This window comes from Ambystoma mexicanum, chromosome 2q (assembly GCF_040938575.1).
Source record: "Ambystoma mexicanum isolate Mex_15411 chromosome 2q, UKY_AmexF1_1, whole genome shotgun sequence".
NCBI classification, from domain to species: domain Eukaryota; kingdom Metazoa; phylum Chordata; class Amphibia; order Caudata; family Ambystomatidae; genus Ambystoma; species Ambystoma mexicanum.
In genome coordinates this window covers 1,145,064,269-1,145,086,245 of record NC_090924.1, presented here as the reverse complement: position 1 = coordinate 1,145,086,245, position 21,977 = coordinate 1,145,064,269, and the positions used below count along the sequence as shown (strand labels likewise).

The 21,977-nt window shown below is 46.3% G+C and overlaps 1 protein-coding gene and 1 pseudogene across 1 annotated transcript in view; one reads left to right on the top strand and one right to left on the bottom strand.

The window, feature by feature from the left end:
• Window positions 1-21,977, bottom strand: part of RPA3 (replication protein A3) — a 141,142-nt gene that overhangs the window by 26,623 nt on the left and 92,542 nt on the right. The window contains exon 3 of the mRNA XM_069648525.1: window positions 16,437-16,545. Within this exon, the coding sequence (XP_069504626.1) occupies window positions 16,437-16,545 (109 nt within the window). The remainder of the gene's footprint in view (window positions 1-16,436; window positions 16,546-21,977) is intronic.
• LOC138570002 (small ribosomal subunit protein eS24 pseudogene) lies at window positions 5,334-5,811 on the top strand (annotated as a pseudogene).

Here is a 21,977-nt window from a genome sequence, read left to right as displayed (position 1 = left end):
TCCCTCTCCCATCAGAACAACAATGTATCAAAATCCTGCTACTACCACCTCAAGCTCCTAAGGCACATTTTTCCGTACCTCTCCTACCAAGAGGCTCACCGCTATTATGTCCATTCGAATGGAAAGACTAGACTATGCAAACTCCTATCTGGGTACCACCGCATACCAACTTAAACTCCAAAGAGCCCAAAACGCGGGCCCCAGACACCTTCTTGCACTGGGACACAGGGATCACATCTGAACAGCTCTTCACAACTTCACTGGTTGCATGTTGGACGAAGGGCCACTTTCAAAATTCTATGCATTACCCACCGAGCAGTGCAAGAAACTGGCCCAGCTTACCTATAAGAGAAGATTATACCCTACAGCCCATCACACACCCAAAGGTCAAGCACTTCTCTCTTACTAGCGATTCCAGCTTCCAATTAAACCAGGATTAGGGCCGGGGAAGGGTGCATACTCATCCCTGTAACCGACTCTGTGGAACTCACTCCTTCCTCACATTCGACACACCCAAGACTACATGGCCTTCTGAAAAGCTCTAAAAACCTGGCTTTTTCCATAACCACGACTAATGCCTGCCGAAATGCACCGCCATTATAGAATGCAGAGTTCAATGAAAATAGGCTGTCCGACACACGCTGACCCTGAGAATAATAAACCCTATTATCGTGCAAATCCTAATCTACTACGGTCCGCCATGTGAAACCACCCCCAAGTACCTATACCACGAGTCATGAGAACGATAACTCCCTCATCCTGATCCAGAAGTAACCAGGAGCAGGGAGCTCCAAAAAGCACACCACCCACTCCAGACACTCACCTCTCCTATCACCATGCTCACTCTCCACTTTACACCAACAAACAACAGAACGCAGCTATACCCCTCGATCAATTTCGGCCTAGCTGCACACATACAAACAATTCTACACAAACACCTCAACAACCTGCTAGAACGCAGCTATACCCCAGGAAAGAAGTCAGCCTAGCTGCACACAAACCCTACTCTCTCGATTCACCAGGACTGTGGTCCCCAAGGGCCTTCAACCTACAAGCGCTTTGAGATCATACCAATGATATATAGAGCGCAATATAAATGCCAAATAACAATAGATCCCCTCTCCTCGGCTGGCTCCTCCCTCTAAACAGCCTCCCTCTCATCCTCAGACTTAAGCCGGATCTTCTTAAATCCTGGAAACTTCTCAAGACCTTTCTATTCTCCTCCGGTGCTAAACTCTCCACCTGCCGCTATGACTGAGGCCTGGTCCCCTCAGAGTCAAAAAGGGACCAGACCACCCCCCTCTTAGTCCCCCCCAGCATCCTTTGCCAGCAGGTGCCCTCAGGCTCCCTTTTCCGGAATATCTACACTATTCAACCCTTTCCCCCCCTCCCTTTCTTTCCCCTTGCACTAAATCGCCTGGGCCTGATTAGCACTTGGCTGCCGCCACCTGTGGGGCTCCCCCACTCTTGCACTTCTCCCTCTACTCCCCTCTCCCCTTGCACTTACCAGCTTGTCATGCACTTGCACGGTAGGATTGTCACAAGGCCATTATAATCATTTCTTTGATCTTGTTTTTCTTATGATATCCCCTCCCTTCTTGTTCTTCTAGCGTCTTGAAACACTTGTGTATAGGGACCATACAAATGTCCAATAAAATAAATAGGCTATTACTTGTTCTGGCAACTTTAAAAGGTTTTCCCTTTTAAAAGACAATAAAAGACAAATACTGAGTCTCGCCCCACAGGATCTCCTCACCACCCTGGGCTTTGTCGAATCCCAGGTAATCCTCCCACAGTACACCACCCCCAAGGTCAGGAAGTGCCTGCCTTTCTCCCTGGCCATCTGGAAGGAGGATTTAGGCAGGGATTTAATGAGGGATTCGTAGGATTCTTAACACCACCCTCTCTAGGACACCCGTCCGTGCATCCAACTCAGTAAAAAATCTGGGATGCACCCAAGTTTCAGATCCAACACTCTCCCACAACACCTTATCCAGAACATGTCATTTCCACCTCTGCATACTCAGACCAATCTTCCCTTAGCTCTCTTACCTTCAGAGTCTCAGCAATCTTGACCATCATCCTCTGTCAATGCCCTCTATCTGGGAGTTTCCATCTATCAGCTCAGAAGGCACCGGCAGATCCAAAACTCTGCAGCCAGACTCCTCCTTACACTCCACCCAGTGATCAGCTGATGGGCGACCTTCAAGGCCATGTACATTACACACAGTGATCTCCACAAGACAGGCCCTGAATTTCTTGAACACAAGCTCACACAGTACCAACCCATCAGAAACCTCACATCTGGCTCTGCACTCCTTGTGATGCCCTCCTTCAATTCCACCAGAGTTGGAGGACGCTCCTTCTCCATCCAAGCTCGTACTATCTGGAACCCTCTGCCACTCAGCATCCAGCGCAATGAATACTAACTCTCCTTCAGGAAGGCCCTCAAAACCTGGTTATTTCTTCCAGCAACCAGACATTCTTTCCCCATTTAACACTTAACTTCATGACTCATAGGCCTTGACACAGTCAGTGCCTTCCCATTACATTTCCCCCAGAGTAAGGTAAAGTATAATCTCGGAGCAGACCGGACGATCTGATTACATGGCTACATCAAAAGCAAAGATCCAAATGAGGCTCAAGGTACGTATTTACTATTGGGAAGAGGATACAATCTCTCCCCCCGCCCACTCCCCAAGCGCTTTAGAATAAGGCAAAGGCTGCTGAAGATACTGTAAGACCAGTGGGAAAAGGGCACGGGGGGGGGGGGGGGGGGGGGGAGCATGCATGTGAGAATAACAGCCATCTTAGATACTAGCAGCCATACTGTGGCACAAAGCTGAAACGTAGCACAACAGCACCCCAAGGCCTAGGCCGCAAACATTGAGTGAAGGAATAGGTTACATCCCAGGCACTGATGTGAAAGGCCGGCCAGAGCTGCACAGACCCTTAAACCCTCCTTTTCCCCAAAATGTTGCCAACCTCGCACCCTGGGAAAAATGTGCCCTGCAAGGCCACAGGAGGGTGGCTGAGTGCCTGTGAACAGTGCGATCCTAGGATGAGGGCACAGGCCTCCAACCCCCACTAGTCCCAATTCTAAATTATAGCACCCAAATGCCCTGGGCTTTAGGAACCCTGAATTTCAATGTCCCAGATAACCTTCGACCACGGACCATAAATCTGTTCAATCAAAAGGATACAAAAGCAGGGCCTGTCTGCCTTCACTTCTAGGTCACGTGATTGGTGTGGAGGTGCAGGGAGGAATGACATAGCCCAGAACGAGAGTGAGACCTTGGAGAAATGCTGGTCTCTCTGGGAGAGAGTGTGTGAGTTAGTATGACCTCAGCATTCCCCCTGGGCCCCTGTCTGCTTGTACCAGGTGCACTGCCACATATAGAGATGTGTTTAGTTTGTGAATAACAGCATGTAACCAATGACTACTGCAACATAACCCATGTAGAAGAAGATGGGCGGATGGGGTTGGGACCAATGGCCTGGCATCCCCTATGGAGCAGGTGACCTTTGTGTAGGGTCCCACCAACCAGCAGCGCTGTATCTACTGTACGTAATGTCGCTGACAACGCTATGAATCCTTATAATGTACTGCTCATGCAGATTTTGCCAGTTCTTTGTTGGTGCCGTTTTCCTTTTGCGTGGAAATTAAACAGGTTATGCTTGCAAGAGCTGTATTGGGCCTTTTTCCCTAGTGGGTTGCATTTTTTCTGGTGTGAGCATCTGAGGGGCTTTCCTACATTTGGTGACCCCGATGTGATCCCAATGATGGCGGAGGCTTCCAGGCCGCTTCTGTGAAGGGACCGTGCCCACCTGCAGCGACTATTCCCAAGCGCGCAAACCCGCATAGGTGTGCAGGAGGCGTTTTCACAGAATTCCCGTCAGCTCTTGGAGCGGGCCGTAGCTCCTGGGAGAGTGCAGGTCGTTATTGGGACCCCGTGACGGAGGAGCTTGGATGAACATGCAGATGTGAGTCCACCCCTTGCGAGGGATAACAAGGGGTAGTGTGCGTGGGGATGTGTGGCATGCATGAGAGAGTAAGGGGTGGAAAGGCCATGTGGCGAGATTCTGTTATTTAATTATAATTTTTGGGGAATATTTAAGATGATTTTACGGAGGAAAAACAGGAGTGTAGGTAGCCTTTCCGAGTGAGGGAAGATAGCGCCATTTGTTTTCCAACAAGGAGATAAAAGGAAAAATTAGGAGCTTTATATAATTAGTGGGCTCAGTTAAAGTAGTAGTGGTTTTAGCTTATTGTTTTAGTGTATTATGACTTTGTGGACAAGGCGAAAGCCAGAGGTGGGCCAGTGTTGGATAGTTTTGAGAGCGTGTGATCAATTAGTGTGTGTACGCGTGTGGAAATGGGAGGTGTTCACAGGGGGCGACAGGGACAGTGGACTGGTAGAGACTTTCGTAATTGAAGTGTGGACAGCACATATATGTAAGGGCTGGGCTTTCCAGGGCACGCAAATTGCAAGATTGAAAGAGGGACGCCATTAGATTAGATGTATGACGCATTACTATTGTACAGGGACAAAATTAAAAAGTATCAAACAATGGATGGTAGAAGCAAGTGGGAGGGATGTCCAGCTCCTGCCAGAGTAGGGTACCCACAATAGAGTGTTACTAGACCAAATTAACATGTTTTTAGCTGCAAAATATGAAGGGAAACAGATTTAAAAAAAGGAAAGATATTGGATTTGTGGCAAATGGTAGAGGATGTGGAGGAACCTGATGGGGGTGGGATCCAAAATACTGAAGTGGGCGCCCTAGATGCGAGGTCTGCGACAACATCGGGGCTTTACCCACTTACCACCTGCCCAGCCACGAGGTACACAAACCAGACATCCGTGCCCTCCCTGGCGACCGCGCCACCTCCCTACATTCCACCACTGAGTGCTATCTCGCCCCGTGACAGTAAGGTACAGAAGGAGCTAGAAGAGGCATTGGAGGTCACGCAGGTAGAACTGTTCAGACTGAGGGCGCCATAGGAAGGGGACAGGGGGTGAAGGGTTATGGGGGAGATGAATGGAAGGCAGGAGACATTCTATTCAGGTTAGAGAGCACGGCCATAAAGGATGTGCATATTGAGGAGGGAGGGAGGTGGTGACGGGCAAGCAGGAACATTGGGGTATGGGATGGTGACGTCCGACAGGGACACAGACAGAGTTGAGGGAAGATGAATACGACAAAATGGATGAGCTCGAGGATGACGAAGGGGAGGGGCAAACACCAGAAGAAGCGCCACGGTTGGATAGTTTGTGGTTTTGGGCTTTGGGCTTTTCTGCGTCCCTGAGACTAGCAGCCGCCAAGATGAACGACACTGACAGTAAGGACCCGGAAGTTCATGACAAACGGACTTCTCCAGCGGAAACAGATGGTCATCGATGTTCTTCACCCACGGAAAGCCACAGGACCCAAAACTGAAATCCGGGATAAACTTGCCAACATGTACAAAACCACCCCAGATGTCATCTTTGTATTTGGCTCTAGAACTCATTTTGGTGGTGGCAAGATGACCGGCTTTGGCATGATTTACGACTCCTTAAACTATGCAAAGAAGAATGAGCCCAAGCACTGACTTGCCCGGCATGGCCTGTACGAGAAGAAAAAGACCTCCAGGAAACAGCGCAAAGAACGTAAGAACAGAATGAAGAAAGTCCGGGGCACAGCAAAAGCAAATGTTGGTGCTGGCAAAAAGTGAGCTGGAGAATGGAATCGGAAAGAATGAATCACCTGGTCATCTCTTTGGTGAAGATTCCGCTGCTGGATCTAGTCTAATAAAAAATATAAAAACTGAATAAAAAAAAATTTAAAAAAGAAATGTTAGGTCAGGTGGCACTAGCAACGAAAAAGGGAAGTGTTGGATGTAAAGAGAGGAAGAATATCGGTATCCAGACGCCGTTACTGCAAAAGGCCTAGGCACGATGCACTATGTGCCAAGGGTGCAAATGGATAAAAAATAAATTTGATTCAACTGCTCCAGCCCTTTACTTCCGGGGCCGGAAAATGGATGCACGCATTCGAAAAACAGACAGCAGGGATTCCCTGGACAGTGGGGGATATGAAAAGCTTACTTGTTGCAAGTGTAGGGGGTCAGGCTGGAGATGTGTGGGTCAAAGCAAGGTACCCAAGAGAAAAGCCCTGATATTATTTAAAGGCGCACCATCATGTGTGCCTTTTAAAAATATCAGGGAGCAAGTGTGGGGCGCATTGCGGCAAATGTACCCTGATACGCCAGACCTACAGTCCATCATTCAGTACATTATAGGGGGTTGATGAGGACCCCACGCAATACATTAAAGTTGAGGAGTTGTGGCGTGCAGAGACGGGGGACCAGTAGGACTGATGAGTTACCCTTTTTTATTTTGCCATCAAAAGCGGTTTACCCAAGGAAGTTCAGAAGGCGCGCATCAAAATAGTGGGCATTGAAGCGAAAGGGTGAGCTGAGATTCAAACAATAAAAAATGCACTATTGTAAGAGAATAAAGGAGCGAGAAAAGGAAACGGCTCAGAGGACGCAGGCTGAAACTAGTGCAGAAAAATTTGGCAAAAATCGCAGTGGAGGGCACAGTATAGTCAAATGTGCAAACTGAGGTGGATGAACAGACCTCAGAACCTCCAGATGTGAGAATAGCGACGTTTTGGTCAGAAGGACCGCAGCACCCCTAACATGGAGTGGCTGCCAGAAGGTCAGCAGCGTGGCAGTGCAGGTTCAGAGGATAAGGTGGATTTGGCGGTATGGAACCTCAGGGAGCAGGCATGGGTCCTTTGCAATGTTGGAGCTGTGGAAAATGGGGACATTTTTCAAGAGAATGCAGGAGCAGGCAGGGGGCGTGAGCAACTACCACCAACTTTCCCAACCACAGGTACCAAACTGAGTCCGACTTCCATACCCTATAAATACATCAGGCCTACAATCAACTACCACCACGGCCATCAGCTATGCAAGGGCAGAACCCCCAGACAACACAACCACCAATATACAATATGCAGACGTAGCATGCCAGCGAATAAAATCATGCCCTGCCGAGGTGGGAGCGTGGTGGTAAATAACCCCTTCCTGGCACCAACATATATCACGACTAGGACAGCCCACAGAGAACTCTTGCATGCTCAGTCCTGTCCATGACAGTCCACCCCAACGAGGAACCCTTGGTAGGCGCAGAGATGGGTAACAAGCAATTCATCTTCATGGTTGACACAGGTGCCACTAAATCATGCATCACTGAGGGAAACATCCCACAATCATTGAAACTCTTGACATGCAGGGCTTCTCTGGGGCTGTCGCTATGGTTCCCTATAATAAAAGGAAGGGGGCACACAACATTGTTGAAAATTCTAAGAACTAATAAATCGGTCCAAAAATGCACAAACCTAACCCAGGTACAATCAGCCCAGTGCACATTAAAAATCAGGAACATAACATCTTACAGGATTTTAAATATTCATTATCCATAAAACCCATGAATGTATCCAAAATCTCAACCTCATTTGCAGGAGCATGATAAATAAACAGTCAGCCAGGGACGTCATTTCACCAAAATGCCAGGGGTAGCAGAAGTGACATCACATGACCCTTGACCCCTGATGACATCACAGGAAGGGATGTCATTCGACCCCACCTCATAGTGACATTGCGGGAAGCAATGGAACACGACCTTTCACCCGTTAACAGGAAGTGACATCACATAGCATTGTACACTACAAAAAATATTGTTACGATATCACTATAATGTGATGTACATTTCATGCAAGAATGGATTGCCATATGTATCATTAAGATCAGTGTGTATGGGCCCATATTACCAAATTACTGTGAATGCAGGCAGACGTCCATGACCAAATGATAATGTGTTATTATATAGCACTTACGCTTAAGGGATTTATATAGAAAAAATATACACCCAATATCACCCAACCTGTGTTGGTACTCATTTATCGACCTCAGAAAGATGAAAGGCTGAGTTGAGGCGTTTAAGAACAGACTAAATCTGTGACTCACCCCCTGAAGTGTGCCTGAAATAAACCTTTATTGAGTTTAGCAATTATTGTATAGAATTCCAGAAAGACACATTAGTTGGTCTTCCTATTCTTTCTTATTTAGGGTCAGTGCTAAATGTGTTAGACTTGTGGCCCTCCTGTTATTTTTTTTAGGGGGCCTGAACAAGAAAGCCAGCCACTCCAGAAGTAAAGAGCCACATGGTGCTGGCCACAGCCCAAGAGCTTGCATTACACCAACAAAAGAAAAAAAGAAGAAAAAAAAAAAGCTTTTTTTTTTTTTAAGAGGTCACAAGGGAGACCTAAGAGGCCGCAGTTGAAATGACGTCCCTGTAGTCAGCACATTTTGGACTTGGAAAGTCAAGGCAATACATTTAAAGGAAACCAGAGCCTGGAAAGTACAACTAGAATTTGTTTTGAAAAAAACAAATCGCAACATCGAGTTTTCCATTTTCTGTCACTCTAACCTATTGGATATGTCATAACATCGTAGCTGCCGGAATAGTTGGTGAGGTGACTACACTGCCTGGGTGTATTGTGTGATATAGAATGACAAAGGGGGTGCCAAGAAATGTGGACCGATGGATTTCTTTGCTAGCACGCCCCGCAATAAGGAGTCTACCATATCTGCTAGTGCTCCTGGCGGCCCCTGCAATGATGGAAACCCAGATGGCAGCGATGCAGTCCGGATTTGCCTTTATTAACACCAAGTGGATGATATTGTTGCCAAAATAAACTCCTTGAAGGCCAGAATGTATAAGGAGAGTGGACGCATTACAGAGACAGACAAGAGGAGAGAGCACCTTGAAGACACAGTCCTCTTGCAATTATCAGCTATTGAAGGGAATAACAAAAACTCACCGCTATAAGAGCGAAGTGCGAGGGCCTGGAATCGCGCTCTCGCCAAAATAGCATTTGCATTGTGCGAGTTCCCGAGGCGGCGGGAAGGGGGCCCATGGAGCAATTTGTGGAGGGTCTCATGAAGGCACTGTTTGAGGATGCTGAATTTTCAGCTCACTTCCTGGTGCAATGTGCAAATCAGGCGCTGGTGCCTGTCAAAGCCAGGAGAACCATCACGCACAATTACTGCAAGACTGTAATTACCAAGACAGAGATCACATATTGCGCCTATCCAGGGAGAAGGGCTCTGTAAAATTTGAATCAAGCTCGGAAGGATAGGCGGCAACATGCTCTCCTTGGAAGCAAGATGAGACAGAGCAACACAGGTTCGATCCCCGGGTCCGCGCTTAGAAACCCCTGGGTATTAAGCGGCTTATAAATAACCCATCATAATATCAAGCACCATCCATGTGTACCAAGATTTTTCTGCTGGGATCCAGGCGGCCAGATGATCCTACAATCCAGTTAAACGCCTACTACGGCAGCAGCAGATTCAATATGCCATTCTTTTTCTATCAAAGATGCAAATTCTGCATGGAGGCAGGGCCAATTTTTTTGAGACGCCAGCGGAGGCTCTACAGTAGATGAAGGCGTCCATCCCCTCCCCCCCTCCTGGGCAATCGGCCACCAACAATACGTGACGTTAATCAGCTCACACTCTCGTGACATTTATTGACAGGACATATCCTCTGGTTAGGTTATGTTCTCAGTCCCTATTGTTATTTAGCGCTGGGGCATTTGTATGTACTGATGTATTGGTTTTTCGTTGCTCTGGCTTTTGCCTTGTTTATGAACCTACGAATGTATCACAATTCTGAAGCAAGTGGTTCTAGTGTTGTATTAAGTTGCTGCTCGCACTGGTTTCCTTAAAGTTTCAACATGGGATGGTTGTGGGGTGACACTGTCTGGTTGGGGTGGACCGTGAGGGTGTGGGAGAGTTAAAGTTAAATTTTTAACAGTCTGGATTGCCATTGTGTGGCAGCGACATGTGGGGATGTACAGGGTGGGGAGCAATGGGATGTTGATACATGGTGGGCCATGATGGCGTGGGGGACTGGTGAGCCAGTCATCCTATTCACATGAAATGTCTGAGGGATCAATAACCAGATTAAGACAAGGAAGTTATTGGTTTATATTACCAGACATCAGATCAAAATTGTTATGTTGCAAGAGACACATGCGCTGGGGGGTACTCATGAGGTATTTGCCCCCCAAGTGGGATGCTTATAGATGCTATACTTTTAATTCCTCTCAAGCTGGGGATGTCCTCATCTTGTCCACAACTTAATGCTGTTCCATGTTTTGGGTAGCAAGACGACCCAATGGGCCACTATGTTATAGTATGGGGAAGCTTTGTGGTAGGGATGTGGGCCTTAACACCTATAACCCAAATATGGATGACCCTGGCTTTTATAACTACTTTTGAAATACTTGCCTGAGCAACAGCTACCCCCCCTCATTTGGGGAGGGGATTTCAATACCATCCGTAACAATGTCCTGGATAGGTCCTCCGTATCCCCTTGGGTGGGATCCGCCACTGCACGTTCACTTCTTCAGATTATGCAACAGCTGCAACTTTCAAATGTGTGGTGTTGCCTGCATCCGGAGGCTAGACAGTATACCTACTATTCAACTGTGCATGACATGATTGTTACGCTCACCAGGCTCCCACAGGGGCGTCGATCTGGACTGGACAGCTGCGGTCTCCACCAATGTGACGCGTAGTGCCGAGATGACGGACTGGACTGGCCCACCTAGCTTCGTTTGCTTGGCCCGTAGGAATATTCTTCTGCAAACGGAGAAAGGGAATTAACCACCCGTGGAGTTGAGCGTTAACCTCCCCCCACTCCGCTGTTCTCCCCACTGATCACCTTTGATGTCCCCTCTTATAGTCTCACCTGATGGTTTGGAAAGATGAGCTCTCGATCCTGCATGGAGCGCAGGGGCACGTAGATAACCAGTTGCTTCACTGGCTCGAAGGAATTGGTGAGTTCCAGAATATTGACTCTGGGATTCCCGGCAAGACGCCGTAAGTATGTAGTTCGTAAGAGTTAAAATGCCTGACTTTCACTCTTGTTCGATTCCTTGCAGGTTGCAGCTTGACCCTAGCGAAGAGTTCCTCGTGGCAACCGGTAATATTCAGGTATGGATTTGTAATATCCAACATAGTTCGATAAAATAATGTCAATATGTAACCTGTTGCTTTCTCCCTTATTCAGGCGCTGAGAGAAAGTATGAAGTCTCAGGGAATAATGCCTCCGGCGGTAAAACCAGGTAAGGCTATTGTGGTGAGGAGGTTTCCCCTCGTTTGTCCCTTTGTTTCACCTTGCTGTCCTTTCGTTTTCCCCTTAGGGGCTGGGGTTCGGCGAGGATGAAGTGGAAGTCGCGCCGACCCGTGAAGAGGAATAGTACCCCCGGTGGTAAAATCAGGTAAGTCTATGGGGGGTAACTAATATTGCCTCTGTGTATTCCCTTGGCTCACCTTGCTGTTCTCGTCTTCCCCTTAGGTGCCGGAGTGCGGCGGGAACATGCAGAAGGATGCGGTGGAATGTGAAGATGCTGCAAGGCCGGTGAGTTCAGCGCGGCGCTGCAGCAGGCGAGGCGACGCGCATAAAATAACTTTTCTTCCAGCTCGAAGGCGCGATGGATCGGGAATTCAGGTAAGGATCAAAAGGTATTGCTCTTGTTCTAACCTTTTCTCCTTCTTTCTCCCTTTTTCTAGGAGCTCCAGACTCGAGGCGGGTGTGGCAGAAGACTGGATGCAGACTTGCAGGCACGGTGAGCGTTACGCTGCTGGATGCAGAATAACGCGAAGCGTGTGCTGCTCTTCGGGCGTGGGTTAAATAGCCTCCAAAGTAGTCCCAGGTAAGTATTCCTCCCCAGCCTCACCAGAGTAAAAAAATAGTCCCTGGGTAAAGTAGTCCCTAGCAGGGGTTGTTGGGCTTGCTTAGAATAACTTGATGCCTGCTTCCGGGGTTGCTGGACTTGGTCTGGGTCCCCGGGGGTAGGCATCATGACAATGATGTCCAGAATTGACTACTGGTTTAGGTCTACTGAGTTGGATCCCAAAGTGAGACGATGTGAAATTCTACCATGTACGCTTTCTGACCATTCCCTGGTAATGCTTTTTGCATATGAAGCCGCAAACTTGCCCTATGTGGCGGATGTCACCTTCCATGCTACTGGACACCAGATTGACGGCTACTCTTCATGATAAAATAGAGGACTTCTTTAACATTAACAAGGGTTCAGTGACCCGGTATTCTGCGGTGTGGAAGGCTTTTAAGGTCTAGATAAGGGGTGAAAAATTGTCAGTTACAGCTGGAACCCTTACATCGGTTAGGGCTGAGTTGGGTGAGGTGGAACGACAGATCAAGCAGCTGGAAAATGAAAATAGTATGTCACATGACCGAGCATTGTTGGGAGTGATTTAAGGGAGCTAAAGTTTCAGGAGCTCACCGAAAAGAAAGTTCAGTACATGACAAAACATGTGAGCGTATGGGGAGGTGGAGAAACCTAGAAAAGCACTGGCCCGGGTGGTCAGGGCAGAGCGAGAGGTGCAGGCTATTACTGGTATTCGGGGCCCAACTGGTGAGGCGATTGTAAGTTGCGATGGAGTAAATAGAAGAATACTATGCTAAATTATACGCCAAAGCATGCACGGCCATGGCCTTGAAGGAATACCTGTATGGCACAGAACTGGCACAGAACTCCCAGAGCTTCCCCCTGGAAGGTAGGCTTGCCTTGGACACTCCAATAACTATCAAAGAGGTGTACGCAGCCATTGCCACATTTGCGGCAGGTAAGGTGCCCGGCTTTGATGGGGTAGGGTTTGAGTTATACAAGGAGCTTAAATTGCTGTTGGCGCCTCGATTGTTGTTGGTATGGGAGGAGGCGATGTTAATTGGGGAATTACGCTCCCCACTTTGGGAGGCCATTATTACTGTTCTTTTGAAGCCTAACAAACCACCCGAGGATGTTGCATCATATAGCCCTTTGTCACCAATTAATGTTGAAGCAAAGATTTTCGCTAAGATACTTTCCTCCCGATTGCGTACATATATGGCCCACCTGGTACACCCGGAACAGTCCGGGTTTATACTGGGTCAACCAACAATGCTGAATCTCAGACGTTTGTTTTGTATCATGACCCAGATTAACCAGTACGCCAGGGCAGTGTCGGCCTCCCTTGACGCTGAGAAAGTTTGATTCGTGACATGGAGGTATTTGTTTATTGTCTTGCAGCAGTGTCGGTTTGGACAGTATTTTATTATTTGTGTCCATCTGTTATATGCTGGGCTTGTGGCTAGGGTTCGCACTAACAACGTTTCACAGGCGCTAGGGAGGGGTATGTGGCAAAGCTACCACCATCTCCACTGCTTTTTGCGCTTACCATTGAACCCCTTGCTCAATGGTATTAGCGCATTACACAGACATTGGGGTATTCGTATATTGTGCCCTACGCCTGTTGTCTCCTTATTCATATTCCGAGTTTGCATTTCTTCCAACCACATATTTATTAGATTCCCCATCCATCGTGGAGTATTGCTGTTCTTGGCTGAGTGGGATGTTAACGCAATTAGTTGGATATTCAGGTCTCCACAGCGTACTATGTAAGGCTTAATATTTTCAGTCAATATGGTCCAGTATTTCATCCATGAAACTTTGCCTGTCGACAGCCTAATGATTCCAATATACGTTGATAATACGTAATGATTTATTAGCTTTCTAATTCACACTAGCCTCTAAAATCGCACTCTGTACATATATGAGGAGTGGTTATGCCACGATTTTATACCAAACCCACTTTTCTGATTTACCAGGATGAGTTGACCGGACATAGGCCTGTCTTTATTTTGTCTTGGAGACATAGATCATTGTAGGACTTTAGCTCTTTTGCGGGAGTATTCACTAGATGAGAGAAGCCTCTGGTGTTCCATGAGGCGAGTATTACCTTCTTTTACAGGCTCTTGGCATTAACTTCTCTTGGTCTCGTTTAGAGATTTTGCTACCTGGGACCAGGTATCCTCTTTATTTCTTGGGCTCATGTCTTCAGGACTGCCATCTTCGGTTAGATTTTCTTTGCGGTTCTCAACCGTGATTTTTATTTTTTTCCTTTTCACCTCAGCATATAGAGTAGTGACACCCTCCATAATCTCCTTCTCCTCCACATCAGCGTCTGTGCGGCCACTATTTGATCTTTGCTGGATCGATTGAACTAACTTGTTATCTTTTTTTTCCTCAGTTCCACTCGCTTTTTGGGTATTGGCTTCGCCACAGGTATTCCTGAATCTTTCAGGAAGTGGTCGACTTTGTATACCTGAAATCCTGCTTCCAATAGCTGTTGTTCACGCATCATTACAAGTTGTACTATTTTGGAGAATCAATGTGTAGCAACAATCATCGCAATTATCATCCAAGCGTTTTATTTCACAATCCGTGTTTATAGTTATCGGATGTGTTTGTGAGCGGGTTAACACTCGAATACCTAGAGACAGTGATTTTTTTGGTAAGTACGAGCTGTAATGATACCAGTCAGAGATGTGAGAACAGTGCGAAAGAGAATGGAAATTGGGAGATTAGTAAAATGAGATTGAGAGAACAAGTGGTATCCTGGAGAATTTAGTGTGAATAGAAAACAATTTGAATATAAAATATTTAGGGCGGTTTGTGGACTTCAGGAAGTTGTTTCTTGGGTCTGATAACTGTTTTGGAGTTGTTAAGAAAGTTCTCTAAAGGACTCAAAGTAGATAAGAATTTTGTTAATTCATGGATTTCTTCGCAAATCATTTATTCCAGTTTATGAGTCAAACAAAGAGTTCCACAATGTTTTGTGGGAGGGTGGTTCCTGGTTCCTCCAGTGGGATATAATGCATTGGATGGCTGCCGCTATGAACGTGTCTAGGAACCTTGTTTGTTTGGAGATGAGAATGTTACCTTTGTTATCATTGCAGTACAGCTGTAGGATTTCTTTGATGTTTTTTTCTATCCCTCTAACCGTGAGCATGAATATAACATATATTCCAGTGTACGTACAGCTTGTTTATCAATGTATCTCCAGCAGTACGTGCCAGGGTCAATCCTGGTTTTATGCAATCTTTCAGGAGTCCAAAGAGATCTATTAAATATGAAGAAGAGTTTGGGATTTGCTAGCTGATCGTGATGCTTTACCTATCCTTCTGAATATTTGTTGCCATTGGGTGGGATCGAAGTTGATGTCTAAAAAGAGTGGAGAATACTGCAGTCAGCAACCAGTCAAGCAGATACCGCAAGTCCTCTCCACAACTAGAACAGGAAGTAAAGAAGCAGGTAAGATTGATACACATTTCCTGTAGGCACAACGAGCTACCAGGTCACTTGGCCCATGTGATGTTCCACAGCCCAGTCCCAAAGAAAACATGGCATCCCTCCCTAACCTAAACACAAGACAGCAAGATAGAGTGTGGGCTCACAGCTGCTCCAGGGCAGTATAGTGCAGGAAGAGTTGAGTATGCTAGAGGCAGGGAGTAGGCAAGCTGGATACAGTCAGTCTTCTGCATCAAGCAGAGGAACAACAGAAGCCGTTAGAACAGAATAGTTCCCAAGTAGCCCCATGTCAAACGTGACACTGTGCGCCCGTCCTGGCATTTCCCGTTACATACCGAGACTGGTAGTTTAGTTCCTGTTATACATATGGGCCTAAAAGGCCCAGCATGGAAAGTGAAAATCCCAGACTGGCTCATTACACAATGCATGGCATGAAGTCACTTGGCAACTATGAGGTGGAGCATAGTTCAGCTCCCAATCACAGTGTAGCTATCCAAACATTGCGTGGTCTCCCCACGCCCCTATAACTAGGGCTGCCACATAACATGGTTTCCAGCTGCTTCCTGGTCCCGTGGCCGATGTGGATACAAGTATGAATCCAGACACCATTAGAAAGGTTTATATAATAAAACTTTTTTTTTTATTTAAGTCCTGCCAGTTGCAGTGTTCATTACCATATGTATCACCATTAGTGTACTGCTCACACTTGTAGGCTGTTGAGAATTAGAGGGTGTTCCTGTAGGGTATGAAAGGATGCAACCCATCAGAACTCTCTAGAGATGACACCACCCAGTGGCTGCTATACCGTTTAGGTTGATTCGTTTAAAAAAATAAAAAGAATTCAAAAATAATTATTAAAAAAAGGACCTTTTCCGATTTGAAACAGAAGGATGGGAAGGGGGATGAGGCCTTAGGGGAGGACTCATTAGGAGAGAACAAAGCCATGAAATAAGTCTTGGGGAAAAAAGTGGAAAAAAAAAACACAGGCACTTCGGGTACAAATTAGGACTTTTGACCACACACCAACTATACAGCTGAGCCAGACCAAAACACATACTATCACAACTGCCACACATACTGGATTATATAATTTGCATAAAATAAATATGTATTTTAAAGTCAAGGCATGAAAAAGGGCAAGGTTGAGGGAATTGCGATTTCCCGACAGAAAACCCATAGAACAGATGGAGTTACCAAATAAAGTATCCACTCACCAAAAGCTGCAGCTTCTTCCCGGAACGGTATGTAGGACATGCCCATGATGGTTGCTTTGGGCGTAACTCTACCTACCACTTCAACGACACCAGAGAGTTCTTCATCCAACTGGAAAACAAAGTGATTGCACAATTAATCAAAAACAGAGCACAAGTTCTCAAGCTCACAGTTATGCTGCTTTTATATTAGTTAACATCAATGGGATGGGAGTATAAAGAGCATTGTAGAAGACTAACACAGAGCCTGTTATAATAATCTAGATAAGGACAAAGCAGTTAAACGCTTTGAAGAAGTGGATTCAGAACCTGGCCATGATAGACCTTGAAATAAAGCATTCTCCTTCAGGTAGTTTGTCACTCTGTCATGCACGGCGCTCCATTTCTGGAGCTATGTGGATGACAGAATGGTTGGCTCCTGCCTGCAGGGGCAAATGCCCTGCAAGCATTCCTCCGGGGCACCCTCCCAAGTAGGGCCCCATAGGCAGCGTTAGGTAGAATGTTCATTTCTGTGCCAATTCCCTTTACCCTTGGAGACCCCCAGCTCTTTTTCTGGACTCGGGGCTTTTTAATCTTTACTCCTGAGTGAGTGGGACTTTCTACCCCACTCCCTCATGTGTTTTTCTGACTAGGTCTTTGTTTCTCTCACTGTTTAATGGAGTCTGGTAAACTCCATACGCATCTTCTTTTTGCATGGTGACAGCACCTTTTGTGCAGTGCCACTGAGAAGTCCCTTGGACTTCTCTTAAGGTTTAAATACATTTTCTTGGGTGAACTACTGTTCCCAAGAATAGTAAAATGCCACTTGTCTTACCTTTTCTTTTGTGGGTCCAGCACACGCCACCCTATGTGGAGTGTGGGGGTTTGGGGGTGGGGGGAGGGGTTTATATAGTAACTCTGTATACCACTTCTCATTTAACAGTCTGTTACACTAACTTAATGGCTAGTGGCAGTGGTTTCTTTTTTACTACCTTAGTGCCATGTATCTGCAGGCTGATTTCTCAGCTGCAGTAAAGCACCGAAGTGTGACAATTTTCCTAACCCCCCCCCCCCCAGTTTTCTTTTTTTACCATTTCTTGTCATTTAGTTCCTTCTGTTTGAATCTGGTTTGAGGTATAGTGGAGAAGTGAGTGCACACCCAAATAGAGGAAATGTTTGAAAATATTATTTTGAAAACCACAAGGACTGGTGTCGATACCTTTATGAGGTGCAGAGGAGGAAAAGAGGGTTTTGGCACAAAAACCCTATAGCAAATAAGAGCAAGGAGAGAGGACCCAAAGTTCGAGTCCTCCCGTCCCCTGCACACTCTTGGACTACGCAACAAGGGCGTAGATTCTTAAGAATATAGTTAGCAATATTCGTTCTTAAGCATTCTTTAGAGAATAGATTCTACAAAATGTATAATATCAAACAGAAGAACAATGGTTTCTGCATTTTAGGTGTACAGGGATGAAGTGAACATCTATTTATTTATACATAAAAAAATGTAGTGAAGACAGGAGAAATCGCATAACAACATTATAATGTCAACATAATCAAAAGTTGATGGAAATTCCACTCTCAATGGCTTGACGCGTTTCGAGGTGATACCTCTTCTTCAGAAGCCTCTGTGGATCTACTGTCTAATCAAAATACATTCAGGGAAAGAAATCAACAGAAAGTATACTTGTAAGTTCGTCAACCAAATAAACAACAAGTAGCATTACTTCGTTTAAATTAAATATCTACATGTTATGTGTTAAACAGTGCAAACATTCAATTTAGTTTGACCATAGAATTATCTGGCCATGTTTTTTTAAAAAAAATTCAAAACACTGTCTAGTATAATCCCGTGCACCTCTCATGGGAATCCAACCAATTAGAGTATCATTAGTAATGTAAAAATGGAAGCTATAATGATGGCTTCTAAAATTCAATTCAACAAATGAAACATTCGATTTTAAGGGCATATTCAACCAGTGTAGATTTACTGTTAAGCATGGTAAATACAAACTACACATAAAAGAAGGGTTTTTTTTCACAAAGAGGATATTATACATCAAAAAATTACTGACCTATTAAGGCTTACTGTTGTAGCAGAAAAGCCATCTATGGCGAAAAATAAGTCGAAGTGGACATGCTTGCAGTGCCAAGACTTCGATTTAGGTGTTTTCTTGGTACAGAAAAGTACTTCAATACTTCCGGTAATCTCTGTGGATAGCAATGTTAATGTATGGGTCACTGTGTGTGACTAAATATCTATTCACAAGTACAATGATGCGTTTGTTAGTAAGGAAATGGCCATATACCTGCTATAATTAGTGCGACAGAGCACGCGGGTATGTTGCGACAAGGTTCAATGTCCAGCGGATGTGCAGGATTTCTCTGTGTTGCATCTAACGTAGCAGGAAGAACGGGTGCAGATAGATCCGGGAACTCGTAAGTGCGAATGCTTATGGTTTGATGGTTTGAGTCCTTTGTGCATTTTGCTTTTGGCAGGCTTCAGGCCTGAAGCCCACCCAGGCTCCTGTGTGTCTGGAAAGGCAGGAAGTGAGGGAGGGTCCCGAAACTTCCCTGTCCTTTGTCTCTAGGTGTGCCTGAGTGAAACCAGTTCAGATTGGCCGGCTGGCTGTCCAGGAGAACAGCCACCCTGCTGGGTGATTGACAGCCTACGGCTGTGAATGAATGGGAACTTGCTTAAAAGGCAAAGTTTTTGGGACTAGAGGCAGAGTAGACCACTGGAGGACAACATCCGACAAAGAATATGTAAAGAGACGCCAGCAGCACCCACCTAGACCGCAAGCTGACCCAGTTTTCATTTCGACTGGGAAGACCCGTAAGGGACGGCTTCCTCCCTTGGGCTGGTGTGACCAACTAGCCTTGAGACGAGCTTCATTTTGGCACAACCCCCGACTTGCTGTGATTTCACAAGGCTGCGGTATCCCTATGCCCGGGGACGCCAGACCATCATAGAATGCACTGTCTTCGGAAGTGCGAATACGGCCAAAACATTGTGGGCATCAAGACCCTACAGAAGCAGGACATCTTCATCCAGAGTCCCCTCACCAGAGTCCAGAACTGAGGGATCAAGTAAGTTACAACCGGAGCTGTTCTTTCTTTGGTGATGAGAAAAAGGCGCCAAAATCACAAAAGGTAGCTGAATCAAGGAGAATCCATTGCTGAAGGGTCCCTCTCTCAAGTGCTGCCGCAGAAGCCAGCCAGATGTTCCCCCCTTTCATCACCACAATCAAGGTGTTAGCAAAATTGTATGTAGTAACCCTGTCGGAGACTACACCAGCCTTGTCCTCTTGGCAATAGGTAACCCAACCATTGGTATAGGCCTGTACTACACCAGTTGGTAGAGTGACTGAGCAGTCAGGCTTATCTCAAGAGGGGTCAATGTGAGCTGTAGGGTTGCACCAGAGTTTCACAGTGACTCATATTCAAATAATACTGATACTCAAGGTTTCTTGATTAAAATTAATATTTATTAATTTAAAATTCTGTTTTAAAATAAGCCTTCTTTAGAAGGGAGCAATATGCAACACTTAAATAAACTTCATAAATTCACTCCTTCAGTTCAATAAGTAGATACCCTTTTGGGATGGCACGCAGGTAAGTCCTACACCCTGAGGCGACTTCAATAGTTAGGACACTGGATATTAATATATCACTTTTCACAGTTAAATGGTAATACTGAAGTTATGGAAAAAAGGAAAATGTAAGGGAAGGAAACAAAAAGGTAAACAAGTTTCTTAAACAGGTAAGCACTTTTGAATCCCCCAATGAAATATAGGTTAACCCTTTCCCAGCTATACAAGTAAGCTATGTATGACTTTTTGGAGGGACAGTTAAACCAAGTCAGAGGGTAAGTAGAGTCTTCAGGGAGCCAGGACAGCCTATGTCAATTGAGCAAAGTCTAGGGGAGCCGAGGCACTTGGGGATAGCACAAAAGGCTTACACAAAGTTAAAGAGTTTTGTTGTAAAAAGAATCACTGTTGGGCCACAAGCTGGGACGCTTGTGAAGGGCAAAGCTGCTAGCAACTCTGCAAAGGGATGCAAATTTAAGTCTACAGAAAGCGAGCAAGCAAGCTACACACAAAAAGAGGCAAGTACCCCTAGTTTTACAGTACCTTGAGTCTGAAGAAAAGATTCCAGCTGGCTTCTGTTCCTGTGTAGTACTGCAGATCCAGTTCCTGGGCCTCAGTCGTGGGGACAAGAGGGACAACGTCTGGGGACTCATGCGCTACAGTTTGATGGTCAGCAGCAGCAATGGGGACAATTCAGATCAGCTGCACTTCGCTGTGTCACCTACTCGCAAATGGCAGACTGTGGTCCTTCGACGCCTTGTTGACAGTCTTCACTTCTGGGGTCCAGCAATCTGTTGAGGTGGCTCAGGCTTGGTTAGTCCTGCTTCGAGGGAGTCCGGAGGATCTTCCTGGAGCTCTGGTCCGGCTTAAAAGCAATGCACTCAATTATGGTGTTCCTGTCCCCTTCAGCAGCAGAGAAGTACAGCCAGCAGAGGTCCCAGTCGAGTTAGTCTTGGGGCTGATTGGTCCCACCAACCCCAAGGGGAGAAGTCGTCCTTTCTGGGTTTCTCTAGTCGATTAGAAATTCAGAGCTTCAGCACTGCAGCAGGGCTTCACCAGGCAAACCAATGGTCCAGGAGGGTGTAGCAAGCTTCGCTTCCAGTTTCTTCTTCGGTTCCTTCGTCCAGTGGTCGACTGCCTTCCTTCCAAAAGACCTCGCCTTTTATGCAGGTGTCTCCCATTCATTTGCAGCCTAGCTGTCACGCACACAGCAGGGTGGCTGCCCCCCAAGAACAGCCAGCCAATCACCTTTGGGTGCATTCCTGTAGGATAGGATACTAAGCACATGGAGTTTTGGGAACCTCCCTTGCTTCCTGCCCTGCCAGACACATTGGAGCCAGAGGCGGGCTTCACCAGTGAATCCCGCCAAAGACAAAACGAACAAAGGGACCAAACCTGGTTTGGCGCGCAGAGTAAATCTCAAGAAGGACCTTTCCAACAAGAAATGGCAAAAAAAGACCAGGGCCATTTTGACAAAATGGGCACCCCTGGGTGCAATACTGCAGCTTGAGGGTTCAGCCTGCGGTAAAAACTCACAATGGTAGGAAGATTAAACCACTGCCACCAGCCATTAATTGTAGAAAGGGTAGCATAAACATTTTTACATGAGAAGGTAGATAAAGGGCATACTAAGTATCCCCTCCAGCAGGCTATGGAATATAGTGTGTGCTGGGTCTACAAAGAGAAAAAGGTAAGTACTTCCTGTGCCTTCACGTTGCTCGGCCCTCGAGGCCTTGATGCGCCGGACCTGATCAGCACACTGGCTGGCTACCTAACCTCCACCTGAGCTCTGGAGCTTGGAGAGTCACTGCATTCTGTGCCTCCGGGTACGAACCCCCGGCCCCGCTCTTGACCTATTGAGTTGTCATCCGCCTGCTTCTTACGTTCGAGTAACCTGCCAGCCCCTGCGACTATCAGCCTTGCCAGCTCAGGGTCCGGCAGCTGCTAGTTTGCCTGCGCTCTGCTTCAGCCAGCT